The sequence below is a fragment of the Aedes albopictus genome, chromosome 2, assembly GCF_035046485.1.
Source record: "Aedes albopictus strain Foshan chromosome 2, AalbF5, whole genome shotgun sequence".
NCBI lineage: Eukaryota > Metazoa > Arthropoda > Insecta > Diptera > Culicidae > Aedes > Aedes albopictus.
The window spans coordinates 242,927,493-242,951,890 of NC_085137.1; the positions used below are offsets into that span (position 1 = coordinate 242,927,493).

At 39.7% G+C, this 24,398-nt stretch overlaps 1 protein-coding gene across 4 annotated transcripts in view; it reads right to left on the bottom strand.

The window, feature by feature from the left end:
- Positions 1-24,398, bottom strand: part of LOC115258207 (F-box/WD repeat-containing protein 5) — a 33,834-nt gene that overhangs the window by 7,624 nt on the left and 1,812 nt on the right. For 3 of the 4 annotated variants that reach the window (XM_062851428.1, XM_062851427.1, XM_062851429.1), the window contains exons 2-4: positions 7,529-7,686; positions 6,920-7,097; positions 6,434-6,859 (exon numbers count right to left, since the gene is read on the bottom strand). In XM_062851428.1, coding sequence (XP_062707412.1) covers positions 6,434-6,859; positions 6,920-7,097; positions 7,529-7,686 — 762 coding nt within the window. Of the gene's footprint in view, positions 1-6,433; positions 6,860-6,919; positions 7,098-7,528; positions 7,687-7,738; positions 7,759-24,398 lie in introns of those variants that run through there. The other variant, XM_062851431.1, reaches the window with a different exon arrangement.

The window sequence follows — 24,398 nt, forward strand, 5'->3', positions numbered from 1 at the left end:
ATCCCCGCTCTCCTTATTACACCCTCTAAAGTAATGTTGAACAGCAAGCACAAAAGACCATCCTGCATCACCTTGACGTAACCCTCTGCGAGATGCGAAGGGACTCGAGAGTGTCCCTGACACTCGAACTACGCACATCACTCGATCCATCGTCGCCTTGATCAATCGTATCAGTTTATCCGGGAATCCGTATTCGTGCATAATCTGCCATAGCTGTTCTCGATCGATTGTATCATACGCCGATTTGAAATCGATGAACAAGTGATGTGTGGGCACGTTGTATTCGCGGCATTTCTGCAACACCTGGCGGATGGCGAAAATCTGGTCCGTTGTAGCGCGTTCACCCATAAATCTCTTGCAATAGGTGATAGACGGCGGCATAAAATTTGAGAGAGCATCTTGTAGGCAGCGCTCAGTAGTGTGATCGCGAGGTAGTTCCCGCAATCCAACTTGTCGCCTTTTTTGTAGATGGGACACACGATACCTTCCATCCATTCCTCCGGTAATACTTCCTGCTCCCAAATCTTGGTAATGAACCAGTGTAGTGCTCTCACCAGCGCTTCTTCACCGTATTTTAGAAGCTTACTTGAAAGTTGATCTTCTCCAGCGGCTTTGTTGTTTTTCAACCGGCCAACCTCCTCTCCAATCTCTTGGAGGTCAGGGACCGGAAGTCTTTCGTCCTGTGTACATACTCCTAGATCTGTTACCACGCCACCTTCGGCACTTGCAACGTCGCCATTGAGGTGCTCATCGTAATGCTGCCGCCACCTCTCGACCACCTCACGCTCGCTCGTGAGAATATTCCCTTGATTATCTCGGGCACATGTCGGCTTGTGGCACAAAGCCTCTACGCGAGCGGTTCAGCTTCTCGTAGAACTTTCATGTGTCCTTAGCGCGGTACAGCTCTTCCATCGCTTCGCGATTTCGTTCTTCCTACTAGCGCTTCTACATCTGGAAGACTGAGTTCTGCCTGTTCCTCGCCTGTCTATAACGTGCCTCATTCGCTCTCGTGCGGTGTTGCAGCATTCTCGCCCATGCTGCATTCTTGTCGTTTTTCAACTGTTCACATTCGCCGTCGTACCAGTCGTTTCTGTGATTCGGAGTCGCGAAGCCTAATGCTGTAGCCGAGGTACTACCTATGGCGGATCGGATGTCCCTTCAACCATCTTCAAGTGTAACTGCGCCAAGCTGCTCTTCCGTTTTTAGGGCCACTGCTAAATGCTGCGCGTAGCCTTGAGCCACTTCTACGTTACGCAGCTGTTCGATGTTAGGCCGCGGCGTTCGACTTCGACGCGTGGTAATAACCGTCGAAAGTTTTGAGCGCATGCATACAGCGACTAAGTAGTGATCCGAATCTATATTCGCATTGCGGTATGTGCGGACATTGATTATATCCGAGAAGAATTTACCGTCGATTATAACGTGGTCGATTTGGTTTTCTGTTTGATGGTCGGGCAGGGTATGAAAAACGGATCACGCCAAAAAACAAACGCTTTGTTCTAAGCGGTGCATGTTGGTAATAAAGACGCTCCGCAACAAACGCATGTCAAGCGATGAGAGCAATAAAACAAACATCGCTTGCCGTGCGTGTGCCGATATTTCGGCTTTTCTGCTGAAATTTTCGACCCACATCATCGAATTCATGAGCATTTGGACGAATTAAGATTCTTGCCATCCTCAGAGTCGAGTTTCAGTTGTAAAACAATGCGAAAATCACGATGTGAATAGAATGAGACAAATATTCCTACCGTTTTTGCTGTGAACAAACTTGGGAGCGATTTTGTCATTATCTGCTAACGAAAAAATCAAAGCGTTGTTGCCGTGCCTTCTTTGTTGCCTATTTTTCGCCTGCGGTGCCATATTCTGCGTACACTGTGGTCGGGTGATCTCCAGGGGGAAGAAGGTGCTTCGGACTACCATACCACGGGAGGCTGCAAAGTTTACGCACCGCTGGCCGTTATCATTCGATACGGCGTGCAGGCTGTTTCGCCCGATTACCGGTCTGTACATTTCCTCTCTTCCTACCTGCGCGTTCATGTCGCCGACAACGATTTTCACGTCACGCGGCGAGCAGCCATCGTATGTTTGCTCTAACTGCGCGTAGAACGCTTCTTGCTCGTCATCGGGTCTCCCTTCATGTGGGCAGTGCATGTTGATGCTGCTGTAGTTGAAGAAACGGCCCTTAACTCTCAACATGCACATCCTTGCGTTGATCGGCTGCCACTCGATCACACGTTGTCGCATCTTGCCCAACACTATAAATCCTGTTCCCAGTTCATTGGTGGTGCCACAGCCTTGGTAGAAGGTAGCCGTTCGATGCCCGCTTTTCCACACTTTCTGTCCAGTCCAACAAAGTTCCTGCAACGCCACGATGTCGAAGTTGCGGGGATGCATTGCGTCGTAGATTATCCTGTCACATCCTGCGAAACCTAGTGACTTGCAATTCCATGTTCCAAGTTTCCAATCGTAGTCCTTATTTCGTCGCGTGGGTCTTTGCCGATTGTATCGAGTCGTATTTTCTCCTATGTTATTCGCAATGAGGATTTTTATGGGTGGCTTATTGGGCCTACGCCAGCACTCCTGTCTCGCCGGAGGGCCATCGTGCCAGTTCTGTTTAACGTCCCAACTAACACTGGGACGACCATGCTGATGGGGCTATTACCTTGGATCTAGCTGGGCGTGGTGCAGCGTTTCTTACTCAGCCGCTAGATGCCAAAACAGACGCTGTTTGAGCCGCATCTCCTTGGTGAACAGACGCTCGGGTCGTACCTCCTCAAGTCAGAAGGACAACAGTGCCCAGGCTGCACTACCAACTAAGCACACAACTCTTAGCTGGCGGTCTTTGTCATCGCTTGACCCGTGGAAGTATGAGGTAGGAATTTGTGGGGACCAGAGCTGTGTTGGACGTTCTCCTTATCGAATCACCTTTTTGCAGCCCGCTTAAGTTGAACAGTAAGTATCAAACGTCCATCCATCCTGATATGTTCAGAACGACTATGCAGATGTGCTAGGGCAGAGGCGAATTTCCGAAGAGGTGAAAAAGGCAATGATTGGTTCTACTGCCCAAACCCGGGAAGCCACCTGGCGACCCGGCGGCATACAGACCTATCTGCCTTCTGGGCACCAACGATAAACTATTGGAACGGATCATTCTGAAGAGGCTTATGGTAAATATAACCGAAAAACCCGATAACTCTGGCCTCTGGATAACCAGTTCAGCTTCCAGAATCGACGATCGACGATGGACTGTAAGGATTAAGGACTGTATGATGTGATTAAGGCTGTAACCAAAACGGAGTCCCGGTTAGCCTATGCCGGTTACTGGAGTGCAACTTCTAAAATAGGGTGCTAATCTATGAAACCGAGGCAGGCGGAGTACCTCAGGGCTCCATCCTGGACCCGGTACTGTGAATATGGAACGCGGCATATGACCCGTTTCTATATTTTTCCTGCAAAGTATGAAAACTAATCAATCATTTGACATGTCGATGAAATTCGACGGTCTTCTTCTTATTTTTGTAGAAATATTTTTTCTTAGGTAGTGTGATAACTGGTACAGGCACCCTATAGCATACAGTGACTTTAGACCACATCACAGTGTGGTGAGAGCGCTTTTTTAAATTCTCTCCGGGGAATGTGTCGAAAATCACCCCGACGCGCGCTCAAGTGAGGTTTTTTCGCCAAAGTGTATACTGCGGTGAAATACCGGAGAGATCTCATCTCGCCCCAGTGACATCATGGTGCGGATTAGGTGCCTGCACGCGGGGCGCACGAAAGAGTGAGCCACAATCGATCCAAGGTAAACGAGCAAGAGCATACACTAGCACTTGGTCTTCCCACCACCCAAAACAAGAGAAACTGACTTCTTGGTGTGGTGAAAATGTTTAAATTCTTAAGCCTTCAGTACACGCTTTGCCAAGTGTGTAAACTTTTCCGCACGCATCAACCAACAGCAAAGCATATGCTTGACATTTCCGATGATTTGTCAATGTTGAGAGCACTGTTTGGCCTGTTGGATTATGCGTGCGGAAAAATTTGCACACTCGGCAAAGCGTGTACTGAAGGCTTTAGTGTGGTCGATACACTGCCGCCCCAGTGAATCGCTACGGTGAAATACCATCTCTGCTGGAGAGTACCCACTTGTGTCAAGTACTTTTACTTGTGTCAAGTTTTGTCAGACCATGGGAAATTTAGGTGGTATCTGCACAGATTCGGACATGCGACGAGACCGCTTCGTGGAGCAAAGGTCGAGTATGCAGGAGATAAGCGGTAGAGATATCACTCCGGACAACATTATTGAAAGGATGTGTGAACTTCAAAGAAAATGGCGGGCCGACCAAGAGCAAGTTGAGTTGGCCCCCGTCCCCATTCAGGAGCTTCAGTCCAACAAGTAGTCTAGAGTACTAGTCAGAACACAAGCTTCCAGAGGAGAGCGGACAACTTAAGACGGTAGCTGGTGAAACTAACTAATAGAGAGTACTCGTGTGTACGATCCCCCATCTCGAAGTCATTACTAACGAGCGTATCGCGTTCGCGAAGGTAAGGAAGCGAGAGAATGAGTTTTTAGTGGGTCGATCCCCACATAACCCGAGGAACCACCTCTTGGGTATCGATCAGCAGATTTTCTCATTCTATTAAAAAAAGATTCCGGCTCCGGTGTCCTCGGAGGATCCCCCAAGAGAGGCAAAATATCGAACACAGTATTGAGTCCACTATAAATCGAGAGCGGGTAGATAGTTACGGAGTTCCCCGAATAATGCCGTATATCGAGCATAGTAATTAGGCCGCTAAAGCTCGTGAGGGGTAAATGGTGACAAGGTTCTCCAAGAAGGCCATTTTTGGAGCAAAGTGGCCGTTACAGATCAACAGGGTTGGATTAGTGATGGAGTATCCCATGCCGTGGAGTGAAGTAAGAGTGCTGGATGAATCGAGGGAAGACGGAAGAAGAACGAGTTCGGTGTTGTGTCGGCAGGTCGATTGGTCGGAGGTGCAGCAGTATGCGGTGTTCCGGGTGGCCCCAACGAGCGCGTGCGTAGTTACAAGAAAACGCTATGGTTAAGTGATAACAAAACCTATATCAGGAATCAGGATAACTTTGAAAATACCGTTCGCTTATAACCAAGAAGAAAAGAAAAAAAAATGTTCCACAGATTGAACCCACAAGCCTGTAAAGAGTGACCGTTGAGTAGGTACTTATTGTAAAACTTTAATGTAGACAGACCGTAAATCAAAGCGGTAACAGCTGATTCAACTGATTGAAGCATTCTCCTCAACACTGAGAGACAGTGCCACACTATTGAAACAAATAGTGCAGTCACCTTTTCTTGTTGTTTCAGGTTGTTTTAGAGAGGCTTCCGGTGATTTGCAGAGATTTCAGGGGCTTTTCATGGAGCTTCAGTGATGTATTAAGGCGTTTCAAGTGTGAACCAACAGAATTAAAGATCTGAAATCAAGTTAGCAGTATAAGTAGCTCGAAAGAACCTGTGTGACGTAGATAATCTTGATAACCAACCATTTGTTTTAACCCTCTACTTCCCATGGTTGCTCTAGAGCACCATCGATTTTCGACGAACCCCGGACAAACGGAATTAGATGAATATGATGCAATAATTTTTAGAATATGGTTACAAGCTCATAAGGTTAACCCAACTACTACCTACTTGTTTCAATAGTTGAACTATTGATAAACAATCAAAAACCTGTTGATTTACAACCAAATTTTTTTTCATTGATTTCGAAAAATTTAGCCAATTTGAAATAACTTTTGTTCTACCACTCTTTTCGGAAACGCTTTTTTGGCATAGATATAGCCGTTCAAAGTCGTGGGAAGGAAAGGGTTAATGTCCATTCGACTTAATAATTATGTGACCTTTTGTCGAATAGCCGCACACCAAGTGTTAATAATGCTTCAAATGATCACTGGTTACGCTAGTAGATCCGATGACCTCGAGGAAGTTATTGAATACCCTTAGCCAATAGAAAAAGATCTCCATACTCCTCTTTCTCAAAAACTCTTCTTAAATGCCATATAAAGTCCCCCAACTGCTCTGAATACAAACGAATTCTATTTAGGTACCAGTAAGAATTTACCTAAATTGATTCTACTTAAACGAAGGTTCGAGTGTTCTCAGTTGGATTCTAAAACATTCACTAAAAAAGGGGTAAAAATACATTTCCCAGAATGTAGCATTCTCCAGAAATTTGTTTCCCGATAACTTTGAATGATATAGAAAGATTTATCCTTCATGAGGAATAGAATTCTTGGAAATAAAGTGTGGGACCACTTCGACAGTATAAAATTGTTGTCCAAAATAGTATTTCCTGCCGAAGTGATCACGCACCCAACTTCCTTCTAGAAGCTAAGCACACATCACTTCATAAATGAGCAAAATCAATAAAATCGCATAACACTAGCAAACCGTACGATACGAACCCCTTCCAGCTCGGTACATATTATCCATGGCCTGGTCCTGGTTCATCTGGTAATGCGACAGAGGATTGCCAATCCTTCGGTCGTCTTCCTCATCTTCGGTGGTCGGCTTCTGTCCAGCTGCATCGGATGTACTTGGCCCTTCGGCACCCTCTTCGTCCTTCTTTTCATCCCCGAGCCAGGGGCAGTTGGCCACCATGATGGCACGGATGGAACTGGCGTTCCTGTTGTAGAATTTGTACAATTGATTTCGGATTGGCGTATGTTCCGAGTCCACTTCCTGGTTGGCCTTGTTTAACCACAAGATCGACGAACTAACCAAGTGGGCCAACCAATGCAGGTCGCCCGACAGGAGGTGCTGATCACTGAACCACGTTCCGAATATGTCGTATGGGCGATTAGTTACGCGACACCTCAACCGGAAGCCATCTGGAAAATAACATCGTTCATGCATACAAATCCAATCGTATTTCGTTTCGTATACGTTACTTTGCACGGTGAAAACAGCAATCTCGCCGGAAGTACTATGAGGTGAGCCGAAATGCACTCCGGATACTAACAGCAGGGTATCGCTTTGATTGAACTGCGAGAACTGAGTGTACTTCCAGCTCAGTTTCCGCATGTCGTACGAATCTCGAATCGTTGAGGGATATGCGGAGTTCCAGACCTGAAAGAGAAAATGGTTCAAAAGTCCTGCTTAAAATCTTCTTCTTGATTTTCACTGACTTGCGCTCTAATTGTACAATGTTCCAGAAGCAAGATTTAGGAGGTAAGTTGTATTCAGTGCCTCTAAATGATTTTTGAGCCCAAATATGGTTTTCTACAAAGTTGATTCTGCCCACTTTCTAATTAGAGAAATATACAGCAAGAGATTTAGATTTTAGTACTTGTTTTAATGTGTAAAACTCGATTTTCAATATCATGGGAGGATAAGGACTTTGTGGTAGCTATCTCGACAAAATAAGATATCATTATCAGCAATGCACTATCGATATAAAATATTGAATGAAATAACGTACAGTGCACAATTAACCTTGCTTCCAAACCTGGTTAACAAAGCATTCAAAGCGCAAGTAGTCACTCGAGAAAGGTACTCACAATAACAAATCCATCCTTGGAACAGGTAGCGAACATTTTTCCATTGTGGGAAAAGCTAACGTGCAACACCTGGTGCGAGTGATTGGTCAGCACATCCGTCATCACCATTGGGACATTATCGGTCAGCCGTTTGAACTCCGACCGCCAAGACTCGGCTCCTGAAACGAACAAACATGTGTAAAGTGTAATCGGTAAATGCAAAAATCATACAGAAACAAAAAGTATGCAATATAATGTTTTTCGTTGTTTCCTTTCAACTAACACCAGGCAATGATGCATAAGAAAAATTGAAAAACCTAGCTAGGCTTAGCGCAATCATCGCATCATCGGTTGCAAACGAGACGTATGCGCGGCGGAGGTTTACAGGTTATTTATCAGACGGAGCACCCCTTACATGAATGTGTCGCGTTGCGTACAGATTAATATATAAATGGTACACATTTTTATCATTAGATTTACTTATTTAAATAGATTCATTTCACTTTGTTATTCCTTCTTTGTGAAAGCTGTGTAAGTCTGTGCTCCCTTCAAAGTTTTGGTAATGGACTACCCGCTTGGCGCACACCCACAGTTGATCAGCAGGAGTAAATCCATTTTATTTTGTATGGTGAAAAGCATCTAAACTTGAATTACTTGAAATAGAAAGCTTTTACTGAAAAAATATTTGGTAGGCTTAATAGTAGTCACCATTGTGCATAACCACTACCAAATATTTTTTCGAATAATGTATTCCACTTCGATAAATTTGCCTTTAGATGCTATTCGCCATACTATATTTTTGCGATTTACTTTTAGCGCTTTTTCGCGCATAGAAGCTAGCGCCACATTGGTCGATGCGGAGAGTAGGAAAACAGCCGATGTAGTTAATTCATTAACAATGAATCAAGTCGTTAGGTCCAAAATGTATATGTGTACCGTAATCCAGAGTAACATTGATCTACATTTTCGATCTTTCTTGAACAATTTTTTTGTTAAAGCAAACGTTGCATATTTTTAAAATAAGTAGGTACTGGCCTTCTGAGTAGGTGTTAAGCTACGCGAACTACTATTGTGAAACTTTATAACATGTTAAAACAGGATTTTCAATCTTATTTTTGATTTTGTTAATTTGGGGAAACATTGATTATCTCAGTGATCAATGTTCGTTTGTGCTTAAAATACCCTTACTTACTCAATTTCAAATATGTTGCCCAAATTCCGGCGCACAAATTGACACGATCTACACAGATCTGAAATCCGCCTTCGACCGCACTGATCACGGTATACTCTTGGGACGACTGAAAATAATTGGCGTCTCTGCGGATCTAGTTTGCTGGCTCGGCTCATACCTCAAAGATTGTAACCTGGTTGTTTAGATTGGAAGTGCTTCATCGCTACCTTTCTCGAATGTGTCCGGTGTACCACAAGGGAGTAATTTGGGCCCGCTATTGTTTTCGCTTTTCATAAATGAACTGTCGTTTATATTACCTCCAGGTTGCCGTTTGTTCTAGGCTGATGATGTAAAGTTATACACTGAGGCAAAAACACTTAGGAAGAACATAAGATCCCCTTAAGATTTGGTGACACTACGATTATTGTTGAAAGCCATAAATTTCACTTATGATTATGAGAGGAAAATTTTTATGTCCATTCACTTATCAAAATCATAAGTTTTGCTTAGGAATATCATTGAATAAAAACTATAACTATCGTATGTTTGCTCTTATTGAAATCAACTACTGAAACTTAAAGAAATCAATATTGGTAATTATGAATGTCATGTCGTAAGCAAAATGATATTTGTATTCATATGTTGTGGATTTTTTGATGAAATAATTCTGCTGCAACTCATGTCATGTATTTTGAATTACCGCGTAAGTAAAATGATCGATTTCTCTTCACATAAAATAAAGTGAAAGGGGGAGCGTATTCGACATACTTTCATTTAAGAATGCAAGTTTGCATGCTGTTTGTTTTTATCACACAATGCAGTCAAACTTGCTACTTGTCACTTTCACGAAAACGCTGGGATCAATCTTGGGATCAATTAAGAGGAATCGATCATTTTACAATTTACATTTGTCAATTTGAGAGAATTCATGGGCTCTTACAGAAAATCAATTTGATTTTGTGTGTCCGACAGCTCCGTAAACTGATCTCTGAGTAATGCTTGTTTGTCTAAAAGACGGAGCTAGCTGGAATCCATACCCTCATTGTAAAGATTTTCATAAATTTCAATTATGGCTTTTTCACAACCATGTCGCTTATGCCAATCATAAGTTGTAGATATGGAACACGTTCGCGACAACTATGAAACCAATAAGCGAGTAATGAAACAGAAAAATGGTCCTTTCATAAGTTGCGACTTATTAAATTCCTAAGTATTTTTGCCTCAGTGTAGAGTAATGCGGGGCAAAAGTTCGCACGGGGCAAAAGTTCGCAGTGAGCATTGGCGTATGTAGGATTTTTTTCCTAGGGGGTGCCAGTTTTATCGGTTTTCAGGTTGTTTTGCTTTTTTTTGTAAAAGGAAATAGCGATCCACCCTAAATTTCTTGGTATAATGATATACTGCGTCGCGGGAAAAATTAACCCGCAAATTTTGACTTACGTAAAACCAACATTATATCGAGTCTGGTTTGTACCTATAATACAAGAAATTTGTGTTTTCGGCAAAACAATCTTTCGGTAATTGCTCAGGGAATATTCCCGGCAATTTATTTGGAAATTGTTTTGCAATTTATTTCAATTCTTTTGGAAATCTCTCAGTAATTCCTTTGGACTTGGCAAAGTTCTTCGATAATATCTTTGGAACCGTTTCCGCAATTTCTTCAAGAATTTATTTGGTAATATGTTTGGAATTTGATACTAACACGCATTCTTTAAAAATTTCATCGGCAATTCCATTACGACTAGGAGTTTATTTGTTTTTTTTTTATTTCATTGACAAATCCTTTGAAATGTTTTCTCGGGAGTTCCTTCGCCAATTTTTTAGTAGCCTTTAAGGTGAAAGTTGCTCGAGATCATAATAATAAGCTTGGCTCCCGCTCTAATAACCCTCTCAACCACCCACTCAAAACAAACAAATCAGACGGCGCACAGTGTAGTGTGACTTGGTCAAATAAACTAACAAAAACATTCCAAAATGAGCTGTAGTAAAATAGCAGTTTTACCTTTGAATTTTGGCACACATTTGATTTGTTGCATATGCCCACCAACACAATTTGTTCTTACAAAACATTTTAAAATTTATTTAAATTCCTGCTTTGCCCAATGTTTTCACCAATTATCCCATTGTGCACCACTTTATTTACGTTTTTGTTGACAACTCTCTCCTCTCTTCTCTCGTACTTTTTCTCTCTAACCGTAGAAAACCACCGTGTTATGGGGTGACATTATTTGATGTAATTTCAACTCATAAACAACGAACGATTGTTCTGTTATCTATTGAAATTACATTGGCAGTATGATATTAAAAATAGTTAAAAAGATTAACAAAATAACAGCCTTGTTTCGTGATGAACATAGACTGCGGTTTAATCAATTTCACCGTACGTTGAACAATACCACTCAGTTTAACGGTACGCTTTTGCGTTTTAGCGAACCGCGATATAAATTGATCCGGGTTTTCGACCACAAAAGTGGAAAACGCGTAAGTTTTTCGCGATAAACGGTAGATTAGGCGAAAGTGAGGACAATTTCACGTAATCGATCAATTTATTACAGTGCTGTGTTGTTTGGAAGACTGCTAAAAAATGGTCTTAAAAAGGTTGGACGCATTAGACGAAGAAAAAAAAGTGCAGTGTGTGCTACATTTTGGCACGAAATCGTGAAAAGACTGTGAAAAATGCAAAGCAGTACTTCCCGACGGACGAAAAATATAGTTGTCTACCATCAGTAGCAACCTACACACTTAGATTAGATTTCAGAGTTCGGTAATTTTTTTAACGAAGTTCTCCGGTAAACATTAAAAATTACTGATTTTTCGGTAAACAAGCTTTATTTTACAGCAGTACTGTAAAATATTACCAAAGCTTTCGGTACTTAACATATCTTTTGATGATATTCGGTAAAAAATAATACGATATGTACGGTAAAAATAAATTGTTACAGAGTACGGTAAAATATTACCGTACAATTTTGTAAACCGCTAGAGTCGTTTACCGAAGTACGGTAATTTATTGCAATCTCAAGAGGAGCTGTCAAACTGACTGCCATTTGCAATACTAGTGTTTTGTGACCGGCTGCTGCAATTTTTTCGTGTTCTCGAAGGAGGTGAAAATTGGTAAGACTGAGAAGCTGAAAGACATTTTCTTATCGCTAAAGTTCTGTTCTGTCACTTAGATTTTGTTCGTCTAATTGTGGTTATTCTACAGAGCGAACCAGGAAGCCTCAAGGAAAAAATCTTCACGGGCCGAAGACAACTTCATCGCGTAACACCCTTTGATGCAACCTTTTCTCTTCCGAGAGCTGTTTCTGGAGGACTGCGTCATTTGTATCCCTAATTATTCATCATGAGCTAAGCAAATAAACCTAAGCAAAGAGAAAGCATGAAATTTTCCCAAAATTTTAGCAAGTATTATAAAACCCAATCTGAAATTTCTTCATTCTGATTTTTTTTTCATTCTAAAAGAAAATAAAACCCTACCGAAAAGCTCCGGTAAACCATTTGCTCAAACTACTGAACACTCCGGTAAAAGCATTACCGAAATTACCGGAGAAAATCGGTAGTTTTTGACAACTCGAGAAAAAAGCTATTACCGAACGTTCAGTAATTGATTTGATTACCGAACTGATTACCGAACGTTCAGCTGTTGAAAGTTCGGTAAAAAATTACCGGATACTGTAAAAATAACTAAGTGTGTAAGTGCATTTTGAGAAGGTAAGCACGTATAATTTTGATAATTTGTTTGCTTACTTTTGCGCTACTCGACGACTAGGGTGAGGGGAGAGAGGTATAAGAGAGAGAGTGGCGGCCATACTCGCTGCCATTTTGTAACCCCAGCAACTATGTCCTTAAAGCATTGTTTTGTTAATGTCAGCAATTCTATTGATATTTACTTTTTAAAATACTCAAATTACTCTTCAGGAATTTTTTTTGGGAATTATTTTAGTGAAGCCTTTGGTAATTCATTCTACAATGACTCAGGGAACTTCATCACATTTTTTTTTCTTTTCATTTTACAGTCACTCTACTTTTTTGTATTTTTGTCGATTTTTTGGACTTTCATTATCTAAGTATGCTATTCGGAATTCATTCGCCAATTCCTTCAAAAACTCAACAGGAAATTCTTTTATAGATCGCTTTTATAATTTTATTGAAAATTCTTTAGACAATTTCATCTACATTTCTTCAGTAATTATGTACAGAACTCATGCAGCACATGATTTTGGAGTACTTTCGGCAACACCGATGTTACATGCATTGAACATTTGTTTGGAAATTTCATCAGCAATTTCTTGGGAAATTTTGGAAACTTCTATTTACTTTGGGAACTTCTTCGGTAATTCCTTAGGAAAATAATTGGGCAAATTTCTTCATTTCCTTCGGGAATTTATTTGAAAAAAAAACTTGTCACGGGGATTCTACGGTAATAACTTTTAGGAATTCTTACAATTTTTTTTTCAGAAAAGCCCTTGATGATTGTGGAAAATTCTTTGATAATTTCTTCGTAAATTTTTAATTATTTACAAGGATAATAGGATTTCACTAGAGATTTCTCTAGTAACACCTCCTAGGATTTCAATGGAAATTTCAACTTTTCCCTAAATTTGTTTAGGGATTCCTCTAGAGGTTTCTATTGGGATTCTTTCAGCTGGAACTCTTTGAAGAGGGCCAAGAGGAATTCCAGGAGTAAAACCATGATTAATTTCTAGAGTAATTCATGAATAAAATTTCTAGAGCAATCAGCAATCCCTGGGTGAGTCTTTTGAAAAATCCCTGGAAGAATCAAATGAATCCTAGCAAGAATGCCAGGAGAAACCCCTAGAGGGATTCCTGCAGGTATCACAATAAGAATTTGTGAAGGAGAATTCCTGGAAGATAGTCAAGTTCCTGGAGGAATCCAATGATAAATATTTGTAGAAATTCCAGGAAAGAATCCCTACAAGAATTCCGGGAGGTATTACAGTAAGAATTTCTGGAGGAGTCCTAGGAGGAATTTCTGGAAGAACCACAGCAGGAATAGCTTGAGAAATCCAGCTGAATTTCCTGGAGGAAGAAGGCCAAGAGGAGTTCCTGGAGGAATCCCATGAGAAATTTATGAAAGAATCCTTAGATAAAAAATCCTGGAGGAATCACAGGAGAGCGTTTGAAGAAATCACAGAAATAATCTCAGGAGGTATTCTTAGAAGGATTCTAGGATGTATCATTGTAGAAATCTCAGCAAAAATCCTAGGAAACTATACAGGAATTTCTAGAGAAACCCCATCAGGAATGCCTGGAGGAATCCAAAGAATATATATAGAAGTCCCTGCAAAACCGGTAGAGATATTCTGGAAGAATCTATAGAGAAGGCCCTGAAGGAATCGCAGGAGGAATTTCTGATGGAATCTCAGGAAGATTTGCCGGAAAAATTCCAGCCACAATGCTAGGATAAATTCGTAAAGGATTCACTAGAAGAATTTCTGAACGTACCATAGTAAGAATTTTCGGAGGAACCGCAGGAGAAGTTGTTTGAGGTATGAGGTATTCTTGGAGGAAGGCCAAAAGGAGTTTCTGCAGGAATTCCACGAGGAATTTCAGGAGAAATCTTTGGATAAAATCTCTGAAAGAATTACTGGACGAGTGCTTGGAGAAATCCGTGGTAAGACAACCAAAGAATTTTCTTCAGGAATTCCAGGAAGATTGCCTATGGAAAGATCCCACACAGTAAAACCGCTCAGCACTAAAATGTGTAAGCCCTACTCATAAGTGCATAATTTCCAGACCACACAAAAATGTGTTACAGTTACACATTTTCAAAAAATAGCTCGTACACTCGTTTAGATGCGAAATGTCGATATTTTTTGTTTTCCAAGGTCACTAGTAAACCTAGCTAGATTGCTGTACAATTTTTTTTACGAATTTTACGATTTTGCGGACACAGGAGCTGATTTTGTGAATGTGCAAGGGTTACACATTTTTGGTGTAGTCTGGAAATTATGCACTTTAGTGCTGAGCGGCGTTAGCGTGCAGCAAAAAAAACAGGAGAAAGCTCTAGAAGAATCCGTAGCATAGATTCTGAAGTACCGAGGTTAGAATTTCTGGAGGAAGAATAGCTGGAAAAACCGCAGGAAATGCTTGAGGAATCCCAGCTATAATATCTGTAGGAATTTCTAGAACCCCAGGAGGTATCATAGAAGTTGTTCCTAGAGAAATCCTAGAATCAGGAATGCCGGGGGTATCCTAAGAGAAGTTCCTCTAACAAATGCCTGAAGGAATACCTGCAGTTCTCCTTGAAAGAATCGGTAGAAATGTACTGGAGAAATCCCTGATAGAATCGCAGGAGGAATTTTTGGAAGAATCTCAGGAAAATTTCCCGTAAGTATTGCAGCAAGTAAGTATGTCAGGAGAAATTCCTAGAAGTATTTCTGAAGGAGTCCTAATGGGAATTGCTTGAAGAATTCCAGCTGGAATTCATGATGGAAAGCCAATAGAAATTCTTGGAGAAATCCCCTGTAGAGTTTCTGGAAGAACCTCTGGGGGAAGTCCTGTATACATCATTGAAGAAATTTCTGGAAGAATCACCGAAGGGATTTTTTTTTAATCCCAGGGAAATTTGGTGGAAGAACTGCCCTAGTAGAATTATTGAAGGTACCACAGTTTGGAGGAGTTCTAAGAGAAATTGCTGGAAGAATCACAGCAGGAGTTGCTTGAGGAATCCTAACCACAACTTCCGGAGAAATTTCAAAAGAAGCTCCTGGAGGAATTCTATGAGAAATTTCTGAATAAATATCTGAATAAAGTCTCTGATGGAATTCCTGGAAGAATCACCGGAGGAACTTCTGAAAAGAACCCTGGAAGATTGTCTTGAAAAATTCAACTTGGAATTCCTGAAGGAATCCCAATAGATTTTTTTAGAGGAATACCTAGAAGAATTCCAAGAAGTAAGAATTTCCAAAGAAATTCTAGGAGAAATTGTTGGATTATTTATTTTATCCAATATTAATTGGCCACAGACCGAAACATTTGTTCGATAGGAGCCTGTATGTATTTAAATGGGTTGTAGAACCTCATATAAAACCCAACATGTTTCTCGAACAATGGAGCCGGTTGCTAAAAATCTGGAAAACATATCAAGAGTTTCTATTAAAGCTCTGCCTCATTCGGGATATTTAAAATAATTTTAATTAAATTTGACAGTGTGAAAGTACTTTTAAACAGTTAGGTTTAAATTTTCGCGGTGTAGGTACTATTCGAGAGTTCGAAGGTACGCTGCTGCCACCTGGAAAAAGTTTACTGTATGCGTGAAGGACCGATTTTTTAGCATGGGGAAGAATAGGAAGTCAGTTTTCAAATGCTTCTAAAAAATTCAAAATAATATTTAATTAAAAGCGGGTTGGTGTACGTGATGAGAAATTCAATTAGCAAACTTTTTAGCATATAATTTTGATTAAAAAGTTTTTTCTTAGATTAGGTACTGATTGTGTAAAAAACGAAGATTCTTAACCCGTACATCAATCCGTTTTTAATTAAATAGTGTTTTGAATTTTTTAGAAGCATTTTAAAATTTACTTCCTATGCTTCCCCATGTTAAAAAATCGGCGCTTCACACACATGATCAACTGTGGTAATTTGCTTCGTAGTCCCCAATGTACGTTGTCTTAAAACTCACTCAAAAAAACGTCAAAATGTTCCGTGGTTTCCAGACAAATCATGCAAAAAAGATTTGGCATTTCGATTCCTCGCCGGCCTCGCTATTCAGAAATATGTACTTTGGCTTGGCTATAACTTTTGAACGCGTTTGAAGTTCCTTATTATAAGGAGTACTTTCATGCGTTAGGTATTGTCAGATTTCTTGAAACGTAAACACCGCGCGATCATTGAAATGTTTTTAAAAGGGGCTTTGCACAATAACACACGCGGTCTATCGTTTTCGAAAGGAACAGCCGCACCGTAGGAAACGCTGCAATGTTATTTCCCATAAGGATGAAGTAAACAGGGATTGAAAACCGCGGCTGTACCTTTCGGAAGCGATAGACCGCGTGCACTTTTGTGCAAATTTGTTTATTTGTTTATTTATTTATACCTCACCTGACCTGACTTTACTCTTAATGAGAATTAAGATGGGGAAAAGCCCTTTTGAAAGAACCAAGTTCAATCAAAAGGGCATAAAAACCCCATATCTTTTCAGAAACATGAATAAAATAATAAAATATAACATAAAAGATCACATACAATAGAATATAAAAAAACATATTATATAACAATAGTCAAATCTGGAGCTCGATTTGAATAGGTCGTATATGCTTTTGTCGATTAAAAAATCGATCAGTTGGATTCGCTTATTATAGCGAAAACCGTTGAAATTGAGCAAAGTTGATACATACAGCAGAATCCTCACAAAACAGGCTTTCTGTTCCATCATTAAAAGTTTGCAAAATATCTGCCATATTACTACAATGACTAAAATAAACGGATCGAATTTTATATCGACAAAAGCACATACGACCTATTCAAATCGAGCTCCAGAAATGTCTAAAAAAATAACTTAACAAATTAAATACTAGTCAGCCAATTCCGCATCGCAAGGTTGTTGTCGCTCATAATAAAGGTGTAGTTTTCGCTCGTAGTGTTGATTGAAGGCCGAAAAAAAAACAAAAACTCAGGAAGCAACTTTCTTCAGGGCTAGGTACATTGGAGAGATACTCACCTGATTGTAAATCTTATCTGCTCACACATATTCCGCATGTTAAGGTAGTTGTTAAGGTCGGCTTTCAAATGTTGATATCGAGATAGATAAGTCGAACAGACGACACACGTTGTTGAATTCGCGACACATCGCAGTAATGGGTTCGTTGAATCCATAATCAGTTCTCCGAAATTCAGGCCTCAGCGGATCTCTTACACGCAAGCTAACTGATGGTGTATAAAAATCCAGCTTTTCCAGGATGTTCGGTGCATCAGTTAATTCCTAGTAACAGTTTACCGACAAATGATGCTTTGATTGAGTTCCGTCGAAAGCGTAGCGTTTCCATATAAAACAGACGGCATCGATTCTCGTATTCCGGTATGTTTGCAATATCATTCCATGGTAGTAATCTCAGAGCATATCTTGTGAATTTGGCCTGAATAGCTTCCATTCCCAAAATCCAGATATTCGTGTATGGACTCTAAACAACACACGCTGTCTCAAGTGTTGAACGGACCAGCGAATAATATAGCGATCGTAGGCTGAAAGGATCTGAAAATTCTCTTGTTGTTCGCATAATGAATCCCAAGTTTGTGTTGGCTCTCGCAATTATGTCGGAATAATGATTCCGGAATGTTAGATTAGCGTCTAGAAGAACTCCGAAGTCCTTGACGACAGTTGCACGTGACAGCTGAGTACCACAGATTTGGTAATTCCATGTCATTGGCGTTTTTTTTTTCGGTTGAATGAAATTACTGTACATTTCTGTGCACTTAAAGTCATATGATTCCTAAGGCACCAGTCCTGGAAGAGGTCAACCATCCGCTGCAGTTCAACACAATCTTTGCGTTTATTTATAACCAGATATTAATATCTTCAGATCATCAGCAAAAACTAAACGGTATCCACGTGGTAGCAGGCAGCAAACATCATTGAAGAATATTGAGAACAATAGTGGACCCAAGTTACTGCCTTGGGGTACACCAGAGTTGTTTGTGAAGTGATTCGATTGTACGTCACGTATTTCGACAGACAGGTGCTGATTTTTCAAGTAGGATGCGACTGATGCGAGCCAACGGATGAAGAACGGAGGAGCTCCTAATCATTCTATCTTAGATATTAGAATAAGATGTTCAACTCGATCAAAAGCTGATTTAAGATCGGTGTAGACTGCATCAATTTGATAGCCCTCTTCAATGTGTCTCAAGCAGTGTGATGTGAATTGAACAAAATTTGTGTCAATGGAACGACCCGGAAAAATCCATGTTGGTCAAATGAAATGTAGGTACCTACTTGCTTTTGCAAGAGTTAGTGACAGCCTGGTTTACATATATGGAACAAGTGAGCATATCTCAAATTTTCAAAAAGCTGCCACGATTTAACGCCAATAATTGATAATATTTTAATAAGAAAACAGATGGAAGATATAGGGCTTATATAGCCGAGGCGGTAAACGCACGGGTATTCAGCATGACCATGCTGAGGGTGACGGGTTCGATTCCCGGTCGGTCCAGGATCTTTTCGTAAAGGAAATTTCCTTGACTTCCTTGGGCATAGAGTATCTTCGTGCCTGCCACACGATATTACATATGCAAAATGGTCATTGGCAGAGGAAGCTCTCAGTTAAAAACTGTGGAAGTGCTCATAGAACACTAAGCTGAGAAGCAGGCTTTGTCCCAGTGAGGACGTTACGCCAAGAAGAGAGAGAGAGAGAGACAAACATATACTCACCATATGACGATGCTTGATAAGCCATCGTCAAACCCATCACTCTTGGACTGGGAAATAAATGGGTGAGCTCGTCTTCTACTTTTTACTATGACAATTGAAAAAGTTCATTGTCAAATAACATATTAAGATAGTTTTTCAGCAATAATCTAAAATGCATTTATTGGGTAAGCGGTAAATATTTCATTAATTTTATTTTATTTTCAATAAATTCTCCTGTATGTGCGGTCCGTCACTGTTAGTGTCAGGACATTGTTTTGTTTCAATAGAGTCTGGAACCATTTGGGCAGGAGCACCTATTTTGGGCGCTTGCTGTTGTAACTCGATCAATTCCAAACCGATTGAGTTGAATTTATGAACATTGCTAGATACTGTGAGTATTAGTATGGGACACGCTTGTATGGAAAAAATGAATCCTCGCTCCAGTCGACTTTTTCGAACCCATTTAGGTCCCAAATGAACTGTACAAAATATCAGCGCAATCGGTGAAACTATAATTTAGCGCAAGCGGTTCAAAGTTTTCATAGGATTTACTATGGGAAAAGTTACACTTTCAAACAAAAAATCCCAGAGGTCATCCTTTGTCTCCTTAATTCAAATCGATCAACTCTTCTTGTAGAAAAATCATTTATGAAACTTTCCTTCGAAGACCACAAAACGATTGGATGCTTGTGGAAAAAGTTATTGATTTATTACCGATTAGTGATCCAACGAACGGCTTTTTGTTCTGTTTTATTAGCAGCACTGTACCTGCTGCCTTGGCTGCTGCTGTTTCTGGGGGTGGTGATGCCACCCGCCACCCCATGCAGCAACGGCAGCAGCAGTGCTGCTGATAAAACAGAACAAAAAGCCGTTCGTTGGATCACTAATCGGTAATAAATCAATAACTTTTTCTACAAGCAGCCAATTGTTTGGCGGTCTTCGAAAGAAAGTTTCATAAATGATTTTTCTACAAGAAGCGTTGATCGATTTGAATTAAGGAGACAAGGGCCGACCTCTGGGATTTTTTGTTTGAAAGTGTAACTTTTCCCATAGTAAATCCTATGAAAACTTTGAACCGCTTGCGCTAAATTATAGTTTCACCGATTGCGCTGAAATTTTGTACAGTTCATATGGGACCTACACTCCCGTTCAAAAGTTTGGGGTCACCCCCTCAAAAACATGTCATTTTTTTAGGCCCATATCTCCGTCAATTTGCCTCCGATTTCAAAACCCTAGGTTTCATTCAAAAGATAATAAGTCAAAGAAACTTTGAACATGATTTAAAAGAAACTTTTTCAAAAAAATTTGAATGTAAACTTAACCCAAAGTTGCCAAATTTTCTAAAAAATGAATATAAACTTACGGCAGTGTCGCTGGAAGTTGGGTCGACCAAATTTTAAGATGAGAGCGGTAATATGACCCATTTTATATTAGCTTTCAACTGCTTTTTACAGAACTTAGCTAAAAAATCTAGAAAAAAAGTTATTAAGTAAATTAATCCTTGATGTCATCGACCAAAAGTTTAGGGTCACCCCTCAATATGATGTATCGGCCAAAAGTTTGGGGTCACATTCGTAAAACATGGAAAAGTGATTTGGTGATATCTTCGTCATCTATAGTTCAATTTTAAGTATTTTTGGCTCATTTCAAGGATAATTAACTAAATTTATGTTTGATGTCTTCAACTTAACGTATTTAACGATTTTTGTATACAAAAATGTTATGTAAAGTTAGCACATTTTACCATGCTTCAAAAAATGAGGCAACTTTACGTTAAGTTTTAGTATGTAAGTTTCAACAAATATGTGTGGTTCAATGTCTATGCAATAAGTATCATTCATTTTGTTTCAAATAAACCAAGAAGAATTAAAATTGAATGAAAGATGACAAAGATATCAACAAATCACTTTTCCATGTTTTACGATAGTGACCCCAAACTTTTGACCGATACAGCATTTTGAGGGGTGACCCCAAACTTTTGGTCGATGACATCAAGGATTAATTTACTTAATAACTTTTTTTCAAGATTTTTTAGCTAAGTTCTGTAAAAAGCAGTTGAAAGCTAATAGAAAATGGGTCATATTACCGCTCTCATTTTAAAATTTGGTCGACCCAACTTCCAGCGACACTGCCGTAAGTTTATATTCATTTTTTAGAAAATTTGGCAACTTTGGGTTAAGTTTACATACAAAATTTTTTGAAAAAGTTTCTTTTAAATCATGTTCAAAGTTTCTTTGACTTATTATCTTTTGAATGAAACCTAGAGTTTTGAAATCGGACGCAAATTGGCGGAGATATGGGCTTAAAAAAATGACATGTTTTTGAGGGGGTGACCCCAAACTTTTGAACGGGAGTGTACATGGAATCGAAAAAGTCAACTGGAGCGAGAATTTGATGTTTGTCCCATACTAGTGAGTATCTGATCGTGTCTCGGAAATCAAGTCAATCGGTTCAAAATTGACTGAGTTGTAGCATCAGGTGCCCAAGATGGGTGCTCCTGCCCAAATGGTCTCAGATCCTATATCGAATTCATGGAAAGTAGCATATTGGTTCACCGGTCATCCCAATTGCTAGGTGTCGCAAAATCTTGTTCATTCCATAAATTTTAATGGTCTCACCATTCTTCCAAATTGTGAGGTGACACATTTGTGTGTATACTGTGCGGTTGCATGGATAGGGGAACGTCCATAAATTACGTCACGCTTTGAGGGGGGAGGGGGGGGGGGTTCAGCAAAGTGTGACAACCCATACAAAAATTTCAAAGGTCTCATACAAAAAGTGTGACATAGGGGGGAGGGGGGGGGTTGAAAATTGTCAATTTTAACGTGACGTAATTTATGAACGTTCCCATAGCATCGCTTACCAAAGTTTATCCTTGATCTATGCAATTATCAACCCCTCCCTACTAACAAAACTCCTTCCCGTGACAACTGTGGAAGGTCCAGTAGTACATACAACCTCTAGTAGCTACGGTTGTCGAACTAACATTCCAATCCTTCCTTGGTAGACCGAAAGGATGTAGCCAGTGCCGTTATTGACCCAATAAAGTTTGAGCTCTCGAAACAAATCCCACGCCCCAAGCCTATTGGTTCTCTGTGGAATTTCGCTAGCTCAGGTCAATCACAGAGTAGCGACTACGAAGTGTACGGTCACCAATCCTCATGCTCATGCTCAGTGGGATTCTATCTCAGGTCCTCAGCGTGATAGTCACGTACTTTAACCATCACACCAGGTACACTCCACTACATAACTTTTGATCACATTGACGTTGGGAGAAACTGGAGGAACATTGAACAATAGAGACAAAGAAGATGGAACCAGAAGCAAAGTAACACGGTTGCAATTATGTCAGGGTAAGTACTTTGTACAGCTTTTACAATAAAAAAAACCCGATTTAATCCACCTATGGTCACCTATGGTGAACAGAACCCTTCTTACACTTATTAAAACTATTGTATATTTGTACTTAACATATTTATTTTGTGTGATGGACCAAAAGTTCTAGAAAATGTTGTGGACTTGGCATCTAGTGGATTGGTTTCCAAAATAGCATCATGGACCATGGACTAAACTACCAGAAATGCCAGACACCTTCTAGAATCTTGTGTGATTTTTTTTTAAAAAATAGCTTACATATTCTGGAATATTGTATCTTTTGTTAAATAACTGCCAAAAGGTCTTGAATCGATTAACAAATTGATAAGAAAGCGAGATACACTTTGTCTAATATCTCTTAATCAGTCTGTTACGGATGAGGGTGGAAGAGATCGTACCGACTCATACAGCAGACACATATTTAACTTTGTCAGCTAAAAAGCTAAAACGGGCACATTTATTTAAAATCATTCAATACACACATACATTTATGTACTTACTAATTCGGTAACCTAGCTGGGCAGACAAATGCTGCCATCCTCTTCGAGATACATCTCCGCACTGGTTTTACAAATTAGCTCATAACAGCATTGTTCTACGCCTAGCTTTACAATTGCTGGGATATTCACAGGGGTGCTCAAATTACTTAAGTGTTCAAATTAATCGCACTCTGTTCTGCGTAACACAGTCGAATAAATTAGCTCCGAAGTACTTGGTACTCATGGTTACGGTGTAGAAAGGACAAAAATTATATATCTACTAAGTTAATCAGTTTTGGCATTAGCTAGTTATTTTGGCTGTCCGGTTCTTGAATTTTTCCCACAATATATAAATTCTAAGCTTTCATTTAACATATTGTTAGTTTTCATAAAATTCCTGTTTATTTGTAATTTGTTATTTATAATTTTGTTGAAAACAATAACCTGCTATAGTATACACTATATATGAGGTCAGCATTAATTATTGAAAAATAATTTCCCATATAATGGTTAAAAACTCATGCAACAAGTGAATATAATAATAAAATAAAAAAAAATAATTTATTGAAATACTCTTCGTAAGATATCTCAGTAATCAAATGTCGAATCGAAATAAAATTTCAGGGCCTTTTACAAGGATATTGTAGCTTTCATTTGGTGCTTAGAGAACCCAAATCGGTTGACAGGCGGCTGAGATATTTATTATGGTACCCTTGTTCAAAAATCTCTCAAAAAGTTAACCTGTATTACTCCCAAGTACTCTTTGAAAGATATCTCGGTAACAAAATGTCCAATCCTAATGAAATTGTATAGAGTTCTACTAGAATGTTATAGCTTTCATTTGGTACCAGGAGAACCGAAATCGGTTGACAGTTGGCTAAGATATTTATTATGATACACTTGGTCAAAAATCTCAAAAGGTTTAGTTGTATAAATCCTAAGTACTCTTCGAAAGATCTCTGTAACCAAATGTCCAATCTAAATAAAATTTCTGGGCGACCTACTAGGATGCAGTAGCTTTCATACGGTGCCAAGAGAACCCAAATCGATTGTCAAACGGCCGAAATATTTATTATGATACACTTGGTCAAAAATCTTAAAAATTTCAGATGTATGACTCATAAATACTCTGCGAGAGATATCTCGGTAACCAAACGTCCAATCGAAAAAAAATCAATAGCGTTCTACTAGGATGTAGTAGCTTTCATTTGTTTCCAAGAGAACTCAAATCGGTCAACAGAGGGCTGAGATATTCATCAATATGCTAAATGTCAAAAATCTCTCAAAAAGCTAACCTATATTACTTCAAAGTACTCTTCGAAAGATATCTCGGTAACTAAATGTGAGATCGTAACAAAATTCAATAGGGTTCTACTAGGATGTTGTAGTTTTCATTTGCAACTAAGAGAATCCAAATCGGATATCAGACGGCTGAGAAACGTGCGTGACTTTTTTTTGTAACATACGCGCACACACACATACACACACACACAGACA